This window comes from Papio anubis, chromosome 10 (genome assembly GCF_008728515.1).
Source record: "Papio anubis isolate 15944 chromosome 10, Panubis1.0, whole genome shotgun sequence".
NCBI classification, from domain to species: Eukaryota; Metazoa; Chordata; class Mammalia; order Primates; family Cercopithecidae; genus Papio; species Papio anubis.
Window position 1 is genome coordinate 95,178,105 of NC_044985.1, and position 19,123 is coordinate 95,197,227.

At 34.3% G+C, this 19,123-nt stretch overlaps 1 protein-coding gene across 10 annotated transcripts in view; it reads right to left on the reverse strand.

The window, feature by feature from the left end:
- ERBB4 (erb-b2 receptor tyrosine kinase 4) overlaps positions 1-19,123 on the reverse strand; it is a 1,175,572-nt gene that overhangs the window by 40,734 nt on the left and 1,115,715 nt on the right. For 6 of the 10 annotated variants that reach the window (XM_021924408.2, XM_021924406.2, XM_021924409.2 and 3 more), the window contains 5 exons: positions 10,671-10,826; positions 8,189-8,264; positions 4,125-4,271; positions 2,023-2,120; positions 458-628 (listed from right to left, as the gene is read on the reverse strand). In XM_021924408.2, the coding sequence (XP_021780100.2) occupies positions 458-628; positions 2,023-2,120; positions 4,125-4,271; positions 8,189-8,264; positions 10,671-10,826 (648 nt within the window). Of the gene's footprint in view, positions 1-457; positions 629-2,022; positions 2,121-4,124; positions 4,272-8,188; positions 8,265-10,670; positions 10,845-19,123 lie in introns of all 10 variants that reach the window. The other 4 variants (XM_021924405.2, XM_021924400.2, XM_021924402.2 and 1 more) reach the window with 1 other exon arrangement.

Consider the following 19,123-nt stretch of genomic DNA (forward strand, 5'->3'; position numbering starts at 1 on the left):
CGGTTTTCTGTTTCTGCTTGACAGAAAATATTTAATTTTTCTTAAATGAGTGAAAGAGATTTATACTTGTATTATTTCTTGACTAATCATAATATCTTTTTAAGAAAGAAAAGTAGAAAGCCTACTTCATAAGACTTTTCATTTATTTATATACACATATGGTTTTATTATTTGGAATTGTTTTTTAAAGATTTGTTTTAAATAAGATGAGGAAAATGTTTTTTTTCTAAAATCTTGAAGGTATTTCAGAGTATATGTTGTATTGTCCATGCTTGTCTTCCAAAATTAACTACATATAGCAAGATTGGCACATCTTTTGTGGGTACGGTATATTTTTAATCTAGGCATCACATTGATTTGAGCTATATAATTATTTTGAAATGTTAGTGCTTATACCCTATTTCCTTGATTTTATATCTCAGAAATAATATGGTATGTGTATATAATTCCTTCTTACCCTATTCGAGTCAATTCTTGCTCTGGAAGTATAGATGGGAGGTGGGATGTTGAAAGCCTGAGGAACCAAGTACTCCTCAGCATCCATCATATCTTCCAAATCCTCTTCATCCAAGAGATTCTGAAAGAACTTGCTGTCATTTGGACTGGGAAGCTTCATACGATCATCACCCTAAAAGATTGCCCATCAGACACAAATATGATTCTTTCTTTCTTATCTTAAATATGTGGTCTCTGCAATAAATTTATGTAATATCATAACAAATGGTTGAAAAATTCATACACACATTTAAAAAAAAAAATCTTTAGCACAACCACCAGCCATTAAGAAACCTATAACATGCTTAGAAATGATAGGGCCAGGTAAACACACTTTATACAAGCAGCATATGATAAATACCATTAGAGAATAATAAAGCAAAATCAAAAGATGATTTTAGGGAGGTAAAATCAATTTCAGGTCTGAAAATAATTGTTCATTGCCCAGATCATGTATGGGTTGCAACTTTAAGAATAAACAATAAAATGTGATCGATTTATCAATGTTTATTTTATTTGGTTGGTTTGGTGCTGTAGGATTATCAGGACCATAGGGTCTATACTTTATTCTATAGCATACTGGCTACATTTTTAAAGTAGTAACATTCAAAACTCATAGTGCAAGTGGCAAATAGAGTAAAGGAGTATGAGAAAGACACCAAAACCTTTGTTATGCTTTTCCTCACCTCACCTTAAATATTTTTCCTATATTTTTAAAGTTACATAATTTTTGGAAACAGTTTCAGTTCATGAAAACTAATTTTGGGGGAAAAAATTAATGGAAATACATATCTTCTAAAACCTAGCTTTCATCTTTATGTCAGACTATTGATATGTAAATAAAGGCTACCTTGTTTTACTGAGAAAATATAATTCACTCTAGTCCAAGGCCCATTTGTTTATAGTTTAGGTGAAAATAATCATAGAGAAATATATTATTATTTTTAAATTATCCAGTCTATTTTTCTAGTGTTAGATACAAAATATTCCTTTGGCTGGTTGGTTGATTCAAATGTGCATCAATTCATTTGAATTGAGTTATTGCTTGGATACTGCCTATCCCTCCAAATAAAACAGAACATCTTTTAAAATATTTTTGGGTAAATTAAATATTAATATACTGAAACTTGATTCTCTGTCTTCAAGCATGGGCAAGATTAAAACAATAATCTGTCTTTTGTTCTGAGAAATGAAAATTATACTAATGAACATGACTTACACATAATGTTAATAAAATCAAGGTGCTAAAATAAGTGTCTGAGGATCAATATCTTTTCATGTATATGTATAATCATAATTATCTGTTCAATAGCAGAGCCACTTGAATACTAAGGGAAGGTGCTAAAAGGTGGATCTGACATGAAGTAAAAAAGCTCTTTTCCATAAGTAAGTCATTTCACATGATAATCTACTTAATTAATCAGCATGGTAGTGGTCATTCCCACAGTTCCAAAGTCCCGATATTACTCATTTTACAGTGAGTTTGCCATCAGTCTAGTCTTAAACGCATAAGTCAAATGTACTAACCTGAATAACTAGGTATCTTTGAGGGTCTCGAGCCATCCTTGAAAACTCAGCAGCCAGTTCCTTAAATTTAGGTCTACTGTCAGCATCAATCATCCAACCTGGAAATTTACAAAGTGAAAATGTCACTATATCCATAATTAAAGGAGTTGAAATTTAAATTTTGTGAAAATATGAGCAAAAGTTTGAAAAATGTTGTTTTAATCATAACGATCTGAAAAAGAAAGAAAGCTAGTAAAAGAAACAACTCAATTGATAAGGCTTTATCAGTCTCTTTGTTGATATTCGTAACTAAATGTAATGTACTGTCAAAAAATAAATTTTTTTCTCTGATGGGTATAGATGAGGTGACTGCAATATAAGCTATTTTGTATTAGGAGTGACATGGGAGAAAAGATTTGGTCACAATGCTTACACTGGCACAAAGGGGAAAAGAGAAATTAAAAGCAAATGTCTTGTGCTACATTTGTCCTGGTGGACAAAAAAAAGAAAAACTAACGCAAAGTGATTGGTAATGCCTATTCAGCAATAGACATTAGCTTATCTTAGTACTAGCTTGTCTAGCATAAACATACTATCAGCAATTTTCAAGGTATGTATTATTATTTAGCTGGGAGTCTAAATAAAGTAGACCTTATCTCTACAGGCTCTGTTTAGCTAATGAGATGACAAGAATAAAAGTACCAAGCTTTCCTTGATTTTCTTGCCAAATTATCCTCGTTAGGTATTAAAACTCCAAAAGAAAGGGAAAATTCTCTATTAGGGAAAGTGTTTTCTTGGTTTTATATAATTTCATCAGAGCTAAATTCAAATGAATTTCAATCATTTCCTATGCTAGTTATAGGATTAGATTACATAAGACATGCATGTTTTTAAACTTTTTTCCATAGATATCTACAAAACAATATTTAATAGAATAAGGCTGTAAAGCTTTTTCCTTCCTTTTCTGGGAATTCAGTTTTTATTCTTAATCTGGGAATTTTTTGGGTGTTATTTTATGTATCATTAATATCATCTGCTTTTTTTCTCTCCAAACAAAGCTCAAATGCTCTGTATTCTATATGCATTCACTTGAAAAAATGCTTGCTAATGCCAAGATGCTAATGAGAAAATAGGTGTTTCTGAAACTATTGAAGCCAAAAAAGGTTAACCACAGTTGAGGTATCGGTTTCTCTCCAACTAAATATTGAGTAAATAGAACTATGCTTAGTGAAAAGGGCATGCTGACCTGAACTGCAAAGAACATTTTTTATTTCCTCCCTCACTGTCAGAATGTATCACACATGTCATGAATATAAATCTGAGTAGACCTGGGTCCAAAGTCTCTTATTAATAAGATGCTTATTCACCTTCACAAGTTTGTTTCTTTGCTAACCCGGTGTAAATCAGAAGGGGAAAACCTTAGATTATACAAGAGAAATTGCTACATGTTAATCTCACTTAAATTAAGCCAGAAACTCCAGAGACTTCCTTAATTCTATTTAAATTAAGGGCCTGTGCTTCAAAAACACATTTATAATACATATGTGTCTGGGGCATGGGAAGAAAAAAGAAAAGAGTTTGATGTAAACAAATGATCAAATTGAAAAAAGTAAACATTTATAATCTTTTTAGCTCACTCTAGATTCATTTCTTCCCACTTCCCATCTTATCCTGCTAATTTGCTCTTGACTAAAACCCATAGACCCATTTCTATTAAATTAATTTTTAAAACTATCAGTTTCCAGGTTTTTTTTCTTCATGTTTAGATCATTTATGTAGCCTGGTATTTTCCCATAAAGGTCACTAATGTTATTACTAACATTCCTGTTAGTAATGTTACTAAGAACATTATTGTGACTAATTACCTCTCTTTATGACAGGCAATTTGACTGTCATGGAGATTATGAGAGTAAAAGAGTCATAATTTTGACTTCATAGCATGGAATAATATTACTTTATATTAATAATAGTCACAACAAAGAGGCATTTACATGTTCCCTTCATAATTGTTTTTGAACTGTTGTATTTTTCAATACAGAGAAGTGTTATACAGATTGAGTAATCTGTGCTATTACTTTACTAAGAATGATGATGGTGATGATAACATTATTTTGCAATCTTACATTTGACCATGACCATGTAAACGTCAATGGTGCAGATGGGAGGCTGAGGCAAACGTTCTCCTTTCTCCAATAAATCAGGGATTTCTCGCGTTGGAATTCCATCATAGGGTTTTCCTCCAAAGGTCATCAGTTCCCATATAGTAACTCCTATATTGGAGAAAAAATTCTTACTTAAGCATATTAACAACATATTTTGAACTAACTGGCAATATACCACTGGTAAAAGAATACTCCTTATAGGTCAATCAAAACACCAATCAATTAAAAAAAAAAGCTCCACAAATTCCTGTATCCATTATGAGAACCCCAATGTCAAAATCTTTGTGGGGGAATTCAATTTTCTTATTATTGTCTTGGAATTTCTAATGGATAGAAGAGACAATTTACAGTGGATATCAGCGTATAGAATCTGTTTCCCATTTCTGCCTATAGGTAATACTAATGTTTGCTGATCCAAGTTATATTTCACTATACCATGTTGCAATCCATAAAACAATTCATTTACTATACATACATATGTATTCAGTAACAATAAATATGATTGCCAGTAAAATAAGATAATGACTAATTTTAAGACTGGCATCTTTACTATTAAAGGCTTCCAGAATAATTACCTTATGTTACAATAAAGAATTGTGACTCTCTCTACCTTACACAAAGAGAACAGTTGAATAAAACAGATATACTTCGTTAGCAAATATGAGAGCCTGAGTGAGGAATGTTCCATATGTAATATATAGCACATGTGAAGTAGGCATCAACAAAATTGTGAAGGGGATAAAAAGTAGTTTATTCTTTAGGTAATAAAATGGCTTTCTTGAATCATTGGGACATTGATTTTCTCTGCAAAAGCAAATACACTAAATGTTAGCATGCAAATAGCCAGTTTTGATGATAATGATGGTTCTGATTTCAGCAATAATATATACACTAAATATCATTTTTGTGATATAATGATCATATAGTTTAAAATAATATTTTCTTAAGGGTAAAGATTTTTAAGTTCAGAAATGGCTAGCTGGGCACAAAAATATTACAAAGTGAGTTTTGGTTGATGTACATATACAGTCATCTTTCAATATAAAATCCATTAATTAGAGCTATGTTTTCTTTCCTACTGCCATCTATAATGAATTATTTACTCAGGCTGAAGTCGTTTTTAGTTTATAACTGTTGTCATTAACTGATAACAAAAATACAAAGCTTAAAATATAAACCTATGTTGAATTTAAAATTATTCTTTATAATAGAATATTAACTATTACCTGATTTTTTTTGGTTAATATTTACATCTTAGGATTTTAGGCATATTGTTAACATATACCTAGTGATAATTTAATTGACTGACTGTTATTACATCTTTAAGTTTGTATATTAAGGAGTAGTTCCTAAAATATATCATAAAAATTTTCTCTGAGGCGGGCTGCAACAAGTTAAGTGGATGACTGTTCATCTCTAGATAGTCATACTTACAGAATATATATATATATATATATAATATTTTAGAATATTTTATATTTAGAATATTTTATATTTTAGATTTTTTTTATATTTTAGAATGATATATTTTATATTTTAGACAGGGTCTCAATCTGTGACCCAGAATGGAGTGAAGAGGCATGATCACAGCTCACTGCACCCTCAACCTCCCCAGGCTCACATGATCTTTTCACCTCAGCTTCTTGAGTAGCTGGGACTACAGACATGAGCCACCATGCCTGGCTGATTTTTGTAATTTTTAGTAGATAAAGGGTTTCAGCATGTTGCCCAGGCTGGTCTCAAGCTCCTAGGTTTGAGCCATCTGCCCACGTCGGCCTCCCTAAATGCTAGGATTATAAGCACGAGACATCATGCTGGGCCTAGAATATATATTTAAGGAGAACATTTTGTTAACTTAGATAGGCAGTTATAAAAGATAGAGTAGATACTCTCACATCTCTATCAGAACTCCCAACATAAGCAAGATACAAAGCAACTGTAAATCAAAATAATAGAAAATATAATAAACAGAAACATATAAATACAAAAACAAAAGTCAAAATATAAAAAACTCTACTTCTGATAATAATCCAATTATATGCTTGTAAAGGTGATGACAAGATAGGGTTAGAAAAGGATGGTTTCATGCAAAAGAACAATATCAGGAAAGCTAAAATAAAACAATCTCAAATTTTACTTGCAATTCCTTTATCTTAAGATGTATATCACAGCCGATGCTTATTTTTGTAAAAAAAAAAATTCACCTAGTGAGAATTTTCCATAAAGGTGCACTGTAAACAAGGTTATGCAACTTCCTCTGCCTTTTATGCCTTTTGCAATCAACTATGATATATCATAAAAATTTTTAAATGTCTTATGAATATGGGTTGATGACCTGGGCTGTGTTTCAAAACAGAGTACTACCTATCTTTTTATTTATTTTTGATGAACAGTTCCTGGGATTTTGCAACTCAACATGAAGAAAAATGTTACAGCCTGAGTAACAAGATTTTTCCCAAAAGACAAATTTTACTATTAAAAATATGACTGTTCTGCCAACTTTTCATATATTTTGAGCTAATTTACATTTGCTTTCAGGAGATTGCCACATTTGATTCAGTGAATTGTAAGTAGAAAAAGAAAAAGAAAAAAGTATATACATATATAAAATATACTATATGATATATATAATATATAAATCTGACATAATATATATTCTATAAACCTGTCTATATCATGTAACATATAAATGCTAATCTACATGTTAATCTGTATCATATAATATATAAATTTATCATAGAATACATGTAATAGATGTTTTTCTATACACTTCTTACAATAGGAAGTAAGTTTTGTCAAGCATTGACAAGAGTTGTAAGTTCGAAGTGATTGAATGGTTTATATCTTTTTTTCCAACAATGCAAAAAAAGGTAAAACTTTTTTTAAGCTTCAGTTTGAGTAAAATAAATTGTACCATGCGTTTAAATCTCACCACCACCCTTTTATTTAAGTGGGTGTTATCCTTTTTTATTTGTAAGAAATACCAATTTTATATGATATGTTTAAACTTAGAACCATATTGACTCCTTCTTGGTAATACTGGACTTACATTTAAGTAGCCAGACAGATGCTCAATAGCTCATCTTAACAATTAAGTTAAGCACAATAAAATAAATGTTCTAATTATAGATATCACTCTTTTCTAGTTCATAATATTCACTCTGTAACATTTCTATTACTCCACAAGTAGTTTGTAAATTAAAATTAATGTTGTAATTAGCAGTCTTCTCTTTTTACCATGTTCATTGCTCTAACTTACTGCAGTCAGTAATTTTTCTTAGTTATGACAATAATCTGTTTTCTACTATAGACCATAAAAATTCTCATATGTAAAAAACACACAAAAAGTTAGTTTTGTTTTTGTTTGAATATTTACTATATTCAGAGTTATGTTTTTGAAAGTTGCTTAAAATTAACGCCATGAAATTCTATGAAATTGTCCCTAAACCAAAATTGGCTGAATATTTTTCCTGTCAAAATGATCAGGCCAGTTGCTATCAAACCAAAGCTTATGGAAAACATCTTAGCAGAGATATTAGTATATTACATTGTAATAAACTAGAAAAAAGCAGAAAAGGCAGATAGGAATGCTATTTAGAATGTTTTGTTGTTCTTCAATGAGAACACATGGACACAGGGAGGGGAACTTCACACACAGGGGCCTGTCGGGGGATGGGAGGCAAGGGGAGGGAGAGCATTAGGACAAATACCTAATGTATGCGGGGCTTAAAACCTAGATGACAGGTTGATGGGTGCAGTAAACCACCATGCCACATGTATACCTATGCAACAAACCTGCAGGTTCTGCATGTGTATCCCACAACTTAAAGTAAAATAAAATAAAAGAGAATATTTTGTTGTTCTTTTTTTCATTGAGAAAGCAAAGAGTTAACTCCTTTAGGAAATTTGGCTTATAAATAGGTATTTATAACACAACAAAATAATTTAGCTTAAGATATTTCACATGAATTTAACATATGTATTTTTGCTTTACAAGCTTTAATTCTCAAAGAAGATTTATTTACCATAGCTCCAAACGTCACTCTGATGGGTGAATTTCCTGTAATGTATACACTCCAGAGCCATCCATTTAATTGGCATCTATAGAGAAGTAAGAAGTGAAAGTTTTAAAATTACATTAAAAATTCATTTCTATATATATTTCATAAATGTGAATCTCTGGGCTGGACTTAATCATATTTTTTAAATTGTATGTGTGTAGATATAACTATAAATATATGTTAATTTATAAAATACATAAAGTGAAATAATCTAAAGACATACTATACTTATTCATTTTTTATTTGATTTATTTATTTTTTGAGACAAGGTCTCACCCTGTCACCCAGGGTGGAGTGCAATGGCACAATCTCAGCTCACTGCAATCTCTGCCTACCAGGCTCAAGTGATCCTCCCACCTTAGCCTTTGAGTAGCCGGGACCACAGGGGTGTGCCACAATGCCTGGCTAATTTTTGCATTTTTTTAGAGATGGGGTTTCATCATGTTGCCCAGGCTGACCTAGAACTCCTGAGCTCAAGTGATCTGCCTGCTTTGACCTCCCAAAATGCTGGCTCATTAGCCACCATGCTTGGTCATACTTATTTATTTTTTAAAAAAAGCTTTATAAACAATTAAAGGTAAAAATAATTAAGTAGGGATAACTTTCTATACTTCTTAATTAACTTTCAGTAATTAAGTTGCTAGTAAATATTATGATTTACAGTATCAAATCTAAACATCTAATACACATGCTTCTAAAAATGTGTTTATAGTTTTTTCTCAAAAAATGAGATCTGTTATATTTTGAGTTATCCCTTTTCACCCTCAGACACATTTTGGGCCACCAGTACAATGGACTCTTTCTATACTTGCCCCCTCCTTTCTCCTCTCATATAATTTGGCCAATAAAAGGCCTAAAATTGTGAATTCCAAAGTTAGCCTTGCTTTGTTTTCCAGCTTCAAATGACCTCTCTCATCTTGGTTAGCCAGTATTGAAAATATGTACCATTTTCAAAATAGGAACTATATAAAGGAATGTGAGGGGATCAGCACAAATCTATCATCACTACAAGAAAAACAACTCAACCCACATATCCTGCTGATGATGGGCCAGCAGAATGAGTTTCAACTATGAAGGGCAGCATTATATAGCTGGGAATATAATTAGATTCTATGGAATAAAGATAAACACTTCTACTGTGCAGTTGAAAGCTTAAAACTAAATAGGCCATTGAAATCATGAGGTTGGCTGCTCACCAAGGTGACACCAAGGTAACTCTATGACAGAATCATGGTATTCAGTGAAAGGGAACAGAAGACACATTGAAAGTAATTTCCCTATGGGCAAGGAGTTAGCAGACTTTATGGACTACGGACATTGTGTTAAAGAAGTAAGTTTAAATCACAGGTAGCTTGATAAAGACTTAATGGTTACCAAGCATTTAAAGCAGTAATGAATCTTGCTTTAGACAAATCTTATGTCTCAAATCTTATGTTCTCAAGACAAGTGAAGCCATGTGATTTATAGACTTCAACTTCTGTGCAGTCTTATAGTGAATTTCAAAGCTGTGGTCTCAGACTACTGCAGTTTGGTAGCAAACAGGCAAAATAGGGTAGTTCAAAAAATTTTTGTGTTATTTTGCTTTGTGATGAAGTTAAGCATTTGGAAACCTAACATTGCAAAATATTTATAATATATATTTGGATGACCCATGATAAATAAAGCATATAATAAATATATTTACATGACATGAGAATAACTGAGTTTCTTTTGTTAGTGTAAGCTTATAGGTCACCATAGGCTAAGATTGCATTTGCTTATTTCATTTGGGCTTCCTGACCTTAGGTTTCACCAGGTGAAGCTAGAGGGACCTCCATATGAAGTCTAGTCCTAATAGTTTGGCCAAGAAAGGCAAGCTAAAGAGAAGGTTAATGAGGAAATACAAGACATGGTACTAAGGCACGGATTGAGATCACAGAGTGGGTGAAAGAGTCAGGAATGCTGTTGTCAGGCAGAGGCTGAGACTAGAGGGTCGGAAAAGTTGGACGAAGGCAGTGGCTCTGTTCAGGGTGGTTTGTACTACCTAAACTTTTCTCTAGTCTATAAGAGAGAAGCTATGTTATCTGTCAGAGTTAGTGCTATGGTCTTTAGATCAATGGGACAATTTCTACAGCCATGTGTTAAAGTTTAATTTCTAGAAGCCCTAAGGATCTACCCCTTTCCCACCACTGGACCTAACATGAAGGTCACCTGGGTACAGACATACATCACCTTATTTTAGCTACTTTTGAGAAATAGAAGCTGGTAATATATGGTATATATATGTGTACATGAAATATATACACACACACATACATACCCTGAGCAGGAAAAAAGGCAAATGGTAGAACCAAGGTTTTATAATCTCCTAAGCTTCAGGCTTATTGATTTCTTGTATACAATATAAGGAGATAAAAGGATATTATACTACATTTTCAAGCAATATTGCTCTCAAAAAGATATCCACCTTTCCTCCATCAGCATTGTATTCTTTTTCATCTCCTTCCAAGAGTCTGGCTAGTCCAAAATCTGTGATTTTCACATGGTTTGGAGATTTCACTAAGACATTACGGGCCGCCAAATCCCGATGAACGAGCCGTCTTTCTTCCAGGTACATCATTCCCTGAAAAACATCAAGTTCCTTAATGATAGTCAGTTAATGCCTAGGTTTTTCCTTTTTTTCTAAAAAGAGTTCTCTTAGCCTTCAGTTGGAAGTGCCTAATTTTTTAAGTGAAGCCAGAATCCTAGAATATTTTCAAAATTAGAGAAAACCTGATTTTGGGGGAGAGCAAACCACAAACAGCTTTTGGTCTTTTCTCCCTAAAGTCCTATGAGACAAATGAATTACTTTCACATGAGCTAAATGTTAGATCATTATTTTTCCAAGCGACTTGATATCCTTTTACAAACTCTTTCTTTAGTGAGGTGTGCAGGTGTTGTAGCAGATAAGCTAACATATGCTTGGATTGACCCACATATTTGTAGTCATTCCTTCTCAATAACTTCTGCTTCATGTCATCTCCCCCTACACATCCAAACAAATACCTCTATCCATAATTTTTAGCAATATTTCATTTGAGGTTTAATGGTGCCAAAATCGCCATTATAGACTCTATGGAGGCTGAAGAATTATACTATGATATTATACTAAGAATTATACTATTCTTATTAATCATTCACAGAATGAAGTATATACCCTAGAAGTCTTAAAAACCTGTAATTTTTAAGAAGGCTTCTATGGTATCAGTAGTCACTATGAGAATCCATAGTGAAATTACATAGTTTGTAATGACACTGAAATTAGCCTTTAATATTTTGCCTTTATAAAACATACAGGGAAATTAAAAATAAAATTTGTTGCTGTTCAGCAGCAAGAGATATAGCTGGCTCTCCTCACAATACATCCACATGTAACAATATATAACATATGTTATGTATTAATATCTATACAAATTCAGAAAAAATAATCCAGAGGAGTGACAATTACTTTATTAATTATACTTCAGTACTAGGTAAACTAAGAGTTGCTAAACATTATGTTTAACAAAATAACTTATGTAAAACTAAGGAAATAAACCTGAGGCCAAGAATAGAGTGAATATATTTTTGTTGAAGAGTTAGGGGAAATTCTATATTTGATTACTTTAGTGGTACAATGGTCATCATTTAAAAATAGATTAGAATTATTATGAAATGGTTGAACCATACTCTCATGCCAATTGCAAATCAATGCTGTTGGCAGTTAACATTACAACTGCAGGATTTTGAAGGATTAATGGTTTCTGATACCAAAACAAAAGCTGTGGAAAACAGACACATAAATCACACAGGTCAAAAAATTATGAACCGTATACCTGGTGTAGTGTAAAGAGAAGATTACTTCAAACAGCATCATGAGCCAACCCCATATAAATGCACATTAAACACAACCAGTGGAGATACTGCCTGATATGGTCTAATCAGTCAACAGTTGGGTGACACTGTGCGGATGAGTGTTTTCTGAAATCAACTTACAACCGAGATTTATGGGACTTTTGCCTGCTCTCCTAAACAGTGCTTTGTATTTGAGTACATTAAATTAGAAATTCCTAGAATAAAGTACATCTGAGAACATATAGCCCTTATATGACTTAAAGGATCAAAAAAATAAACAAATAAATGCATTGCCTTGGAGATAAAATATTTTCATGTCTTCCCAAATAATTCTATCCCTTTAAGAAATGTTCATGAAACATTCATTATTCTCTTTCTTATCACCTTCGTATCAGAACATGGAAAATACGTTGGCAACAGGTTAACGCGTACTATGTGCTGGACTATTTGCCAGACACCGAGAAGACAAAAAAGATTCAGATAAGGTCTGTACATTAAAGGAGAACAGAAGCTAATTAATAAAGTGGGCAGATAGGGAATAAAAACTTGAACGGACTGATGTGATACATGCAAGGCATTTAAAGAGAACTCTATTCTGAGGCCCTTATGTAGCATAGCCTAGCAAGTATGCATGAGAGGAGAGACTTCAAAGCGGTACCAAGGCCTAAGTAAGGGTTGAATGATGTCTCCCAATTGGGCAGAGTGAGAGTAAAACTGCAGGTGAACAGAACAAGCACGGGGCAGCAGTACCATGGCGTACGTGGACAAAGACATGCAATTCTGTATCTTTAAAGCACACTGTATTAGGGAGGGACAGTGGTGAGAAGTGAAACTGAAAACAAAAGAAGAGGCAGGGTCCAAGAAGGGTCTCTTATATGTCATGGTAAAGAACTTAGACTTTTGTATTTCATGCAGTATACAATTAGGTGATGTGGAAGTTGTTTTAAAAAGGGGAGCGAAGCCGGGCGCGATGGCTCACGCCTGTAATCCCAGCACTTTGGGAGGCCAAGGCGGGTGGATCACGAGGTCAGGAGTTTGAGACCATCCTGGTTATCATGGTGAAACCCTGTCTCTACTAAAAATACAAAAAATTAGCCAGGCGTGGTGGCGGGTGCCTGTAGTCCCAGCTACTGGGGAGGTTGAGGTAGGAGAATGGCGTGAACCCGGGAGGCGGATCTTGCAGTGAGCCGAGATCGACTGTCTCAGAAAAAAACAAAGGCGGGGGGGGGGGGGGCATGAGATTGTTGGACTCTTTGAAACACCACTCTGGTGTTAATACAGAGAATGGATTGGACATCTGTGTAGCTGAAGGCAGGAGCCACTGCCACAATATAGAAGCAAGGTGATGGGAGTGTAAAATAAAGGTTGCAAATTTGCAGTCCACGGACTACATACATCCATTTTTCAGATTTTTTTTTTCTTTAGTCCACACACTGGGTGTGGGTCAGTCATTCTCTTTAGCTGAGACCAACTGTACCCCAATGAGAGTAATCCCAACCCATTTTCCAAGATCCCACTGCTCACTATTTCTTCCCAGGAATTCTGCTTCCGTCACTCACAACACTCGTCTGCTCCTATGTGTAAGAGTATCTGAACCTTCAATCAAACTAGGCCAGAAGGAATACTATAAAGAGGATAATATCAAGGAATATTTATAAAATTAAGTAATCATCCTTAGTATTTGTTTGAATGATGAAGAAAGAGAATACATTGAGAACAATTTTGTTTTTAGACTTTTATCATTTAGGTGGATAATGATCCCTTGAACCAAATATTGTTCTAATAAAAATATCATTTTTATATTTCTTAAACTTATGCAGGAAGAGTGATATGTACTTTGCCAATAGGGAACTAAGGCACATTCACCAAAAAATTTCAAACTGTGCTATGATCTGAATGGTTTTATGTCCTTCTTCAAATTTGTATGTTGAAATTCTAGCCCCCAAAGTGATGGTGTTAGGAGGTGGGGACTTTGAAAAGTGATTAGGTCATGAGAGTAGAACCTCATGAATGATATTAGCAAACTTATAAAAGAGACCTTAGAGAGATCTGTTGCTTCTTCAGCCATGTGAGGTCCCAGGAGCTATGAACAATCAGGAATCAGATCCTCAACTAGACACTAAATTTTCTGGCACCATTATCTGGGACTTCCCAGTCTCCAAAACTATGAGAAATGAATTTCTGTTTATGTTATTTTGTTATAGCAGCCTGCATAGACTGACACTCTAATGACATACTCTACAATACAAGAAAAACTTCAGAAACTCCAAGTTCTTTGAAATTCTACACACAAAGCTCAGCAAAGAATAGACTATTCTGAAGCTAAATACTGTTTGTCCAGAAAAGGTACTTTCTTCAAAATAATGAGAAATCAATTTTAAAAAACTAGGTGACAATGTCTAGACAGTTTCCCTCACCCACCTGACCGTCACTAAAAGCAATAAGAACGTAAGTATCTATATCATTACCAAACCATCAAAATACATGTTTATGGTTGCTTTGTAACTATGAAACATCATTATACAGATGCATGCTTTCAAATCATTACTTACTAAAGCCACCTTAGTCCTACTTTCACACCTTGAGAGTGTTGAATCATCTATGGATTGCTCAAAACAGTTTTCTCTACATCACAGTCATTAAATAGGATTTTCTTTCTGGAAGATCTCATTTGAGTCACGCTCTGCTAGATTCCTTCAAAATGAAATCACTCTTCAAATTAGAGTGTCATGCATCTAAGGTGGCAGACAATTATTAGAAATAACAGTGACAAAAACAAACTGGATGAAGTCTCTGAAGTTTCAAGATGAACAAATAAGGGTCATTCATTATGATGCTGTGTTTTGTGGGTAAAGAAACCTTATACTCTGCGCTGTAGCAGTTCTCATATCCATGCCAGGCCAGCTTGGGTAAAGTAAATTATGAGAAGATAATACTGACGGCAACCACAGTTGACATTGACCCAGTACTTAGAACACAGCAGTCATTAAAGTAAATGTTGCCACATTGGTTGGTTAACTTAATCCTATAAGATGCATACTGTTGTCATATTTTACATATGAGAAAACTAAGGCTAAGTGAGGTCAAGTTACTTGCTCCAAGTTATCCAATCAGGGATCCCCAAGCCCTGGGCCATGGAGCAGCACCAGTCTCTGGCCTGTTAAGAACTGGGCTGCACAGAAGGAGGTGAGTGGCAGGCGAGCCAGCATTACTGCCAGAGCTCTGCCTCCTGTCAGATTAGCGGTGGCGGCATTCGATTCTCATAGGAGGCTGAACCCAATTGTGAACTGTGCATGCGAGGGATCTACATTGTGAACTCCTTATGAGAATCTAACTAATGCCTGATGATTTCGGGTGGAACAGTTTCATCCTGAAACTATGTCCCCTGCCGGGTCCCCACAAAAACAGTCCCTGGTGCCAAGTTTGGGGACTGCTGATCTAGCTAATGCATGGTAGAAGTTGGATTGGATCCCTTGCTGTGTGGACTCTACAGTCTACATTTTTAAGCCTATCTTCTCTCTTAATGGGTCACAGGGTTATGTGAGCATGGATAAATTAATGAACATAGTGGTCATACAGATTTTTGTTTTTGTTTTTGTTTTTGAAATAAGGTCTAGCTCTGTCATCCAGGCTGGAGTGCAGTGGCATGATCAGGGCTTACTGCAGCCTCAACCTCCTGGCCTCAAGCAATCCTCCTGCCTCAGACTTCCAAAGTGTTGGGATTACAGGCATGAGTCTCTGCATCCAGCCACTTGAAGTTATATAGCTTTAAAAGGCACTAGTACTTTGGCAGAAAAAAAAAAAAAAAAAACTATTATCTGGTGTTTCTGTGAATTTCAGAACATAATGCAAGTGATTGCCTCATTTTTTAATTTATATTTTAAACTCAGTTAAATTATAGCATCTTTTTGTAAGTTCGCAGGAATTTGAATTGTGCAAACTACAGACTGTTCTTATTTTGGTCACAGAGTATGCAAGATGGTAGAGTGGATATGAGTGTAGATTCTGTGGTCAATTGCCTGTTTGAAACCCCAGTCCTGCCATGTTCTAGCCCTATCACTCTGAGAAAGTTATTTAATCTCTCTGTCATCACCTTCCTCTCCTCCTCTCTAAATGGGCATAACAGCACCTATCCTTCAGGTTGTTGTGAGGTAAATTAGCATATGCAAAGCGCTTAAATAGCAATTGGCATATAGTAAGTGTAGAACATGAAAACCTTTATTACTGCTCCAGGGATAGCTATCAACAATCCTAGAATGCACAAGAATTACTTACCCTCCTTAGCTTTAATTGCCTATTTCAGAAAATCTGTGAACCTCAGCTAATATATCACAGTGGGTGTTTAATAAATGTTTGCAAATGGTGATACACATACTTATAACCTACCCATCATGATTAATGTGTGAATACAATTTCAGAATTATTACTATTCAAAGTATTATTTTAACAATAATTCACCCAAGGATGCTGTCATAGAAGAAGAAAGAAAAATTAGAAGACATATTAAAAGATTTTGTGCCCTCTATAAATACATCACAGACTAAAGAATTTAGTGAAGATAAAGGTCACGAATAAAATAGATCTGAAAGGTTCAGTGCTGCAGAATGTTTTCTATGGGTTAATAAAATAGATTTTCTACACCAAGATAACTGCCACTTACCACACACCATGGAGGGGAGTTTCTGAAAGAAGTGTTTCAGGGTTATTTTGTTTATCTACTTCATGATCCAAATGCCACAAGTCTGATTTTATTGAAACTATTCAGAATTTACCATTACTCAAACTATTCATAATTTTACCATTTTTCATGCCTTCTCTGTAAGCCCTAGCAAGTTTTCAAAGAATGCTTGTTTTGCTCATAGCTCTTAAAATGTGTAATCATAGTAAATACAAGTTAACTACAGAAGGTCAAATTGTATGCTTGATTTTCAGAAATGAATTTGGATATAAAATCCAAGGAAAATGTTATTAGAATTGAATTTAACATTTTAATCTCTGGTTAGAATCAACTCATATAAACTGCTTATGGAAAAGAACAGAGAATGACTTAATTTTAAAATATTGGTATTGACAAACACCTAGCCATGACCTTCTTTTCAGTCTTATGATACGTGAGTCACAACAATCTGGCAAAAAGCATTATTATTGTTTTAATTCAACGTGAAAATGTATTTTGCCCAGCTGCCAGAAGCTAAAGGAAGTCAAGAGAGACTGGACTATTTCTGTCAATAAATATTTGCTTCTCACATATTGGCCATGCGACAATTTCATCAAATACACGTGTGGAGCTAAAAATTTCAAGCTGCAGTCAGCTCACAGGCATTAATCTCCAGCATTAATCTCTGGAGTTAGCAAGAGAACATTTTTTTTTTCTGTTTTCATTCTAATAACCTGAAGCTTTCTTAATAACAGGAAGCTTCAGGAAACCTAACTTCAAATGAAAATATCTCCTTTTTACTACCTTTCCTTCTAAAAGCAATTCTTTCCCTGGGGGAAAGAAGAATCCAACTATAATGCTTACTACGGTTATAGCTAAAGATATAAGCACGTTCAAGGAAAGAAAGGAATCTTTGGATGAAGTAACTGATTTTATCCAAATAGTGCATAAAGGGAATATAAGGGGGCTCAGTAATGGAATCAACTGAGCGATCTTTTTAACCAGCAGAAGCTGGTTCATGGCAGAATAGAAAGAACACAGAGCTGAGTGTTGTGAGACAGAAGTTTTGGACATATTGTTAACTAGGTTTATGACCACAGGTACTCATTTCACCTCAGCTATAAAAGTGATGGATTGGCTGAAATGATCTCTGAGGTTACTGCTAGCTTTAAATTTTTATTCCATGATAGATGAAACTGTAAAATATATCTATCTGAAATATTAAATTGTGGGCCAATAATAGACACAGAGAACAGTAAAGAGGTAGAGTAGATGTCCCCCTTCAAATATTTAGTGAGAGTCATGAATACGTTTTAGTAAAAATCATCTTAGTGCATCCTAAGTTTAAAATATAAGACTCTAAAAACACTGGCTACTTACTGGCTATGTGATTTTGGTCAATTTATACAACACTTATGTTTCACTTTCTTTATTTGTTAAATGGGGGTAATAATAGTGTCTACTCTGAGGGTTGTCTTGAGGATTCAATGGCTTAAAATCTGGAAAACATATAAACATTCACTATTATAAGATACTATGTATTTTTTAAATAAATAAGCACAAGTTTATCTTATTAAAAATATAATTTGACTACTTTGAAGAAAAGGCAGCCAGTTGAAACACCTGTTGGTTACTCAGCACTGTTAGGTGCAGTAGCTTCTCATTCTACTTGTTCCTGAATGTTCTTCCTATTATTCTATTCAGAGGAAGAAAAGCAGATTCATACAGCTGTCCTGAGCCAGCATGGAGTTAACACTCATGGTTAATTCTCACACTTCCGACTGCAGCCATGATCTTCAAGAAGCCTGGTTAGGTTGCAGATTTTAAGAAGACTTTGGAATACTAAGGACAACAAAATTTCTGTAATTTTAACAATGTATAATAAAAATTATTGTTTGCTATTTATTTGAAAATTTTCATAGATAGTCCCAATAATATATTTGAGTGTGTGTGTGGTGTGTATGCATGTGTGTGTGCATACACAATTGCATGTTAGGAGATGCTGTGGTGTGCCGCCCAGAAACCTCTTCAGGACCTGGACACTCAGCTGGAAGTTTTGGCTGTTGATAATTCATCTCAGCTTCCTCACTCTTGGGATATTGACACTCCAATGCTCCATCTATGCTGCAAAGAAAAATAGCTACTTTCTGGACAGACTTACAAAATTCTGGTCTTATGGTTCATTTACTCCAACCACAAACATGTATAGAGTGCCAGTTACTGACGCCAGGCAAATTTCAAGATGTCAAAGACACAGTGAAATGCATAAAAAGTTGGTTAAGTGCCTCCAAAGGCACCATCCCTTGGGGAACCCAGCAAAATTAAAGAGGCTTATTTAAAAGCCTTCAACATTTATTATGTGGAAGGAAGTGTTTTCTCTTCACTGAATT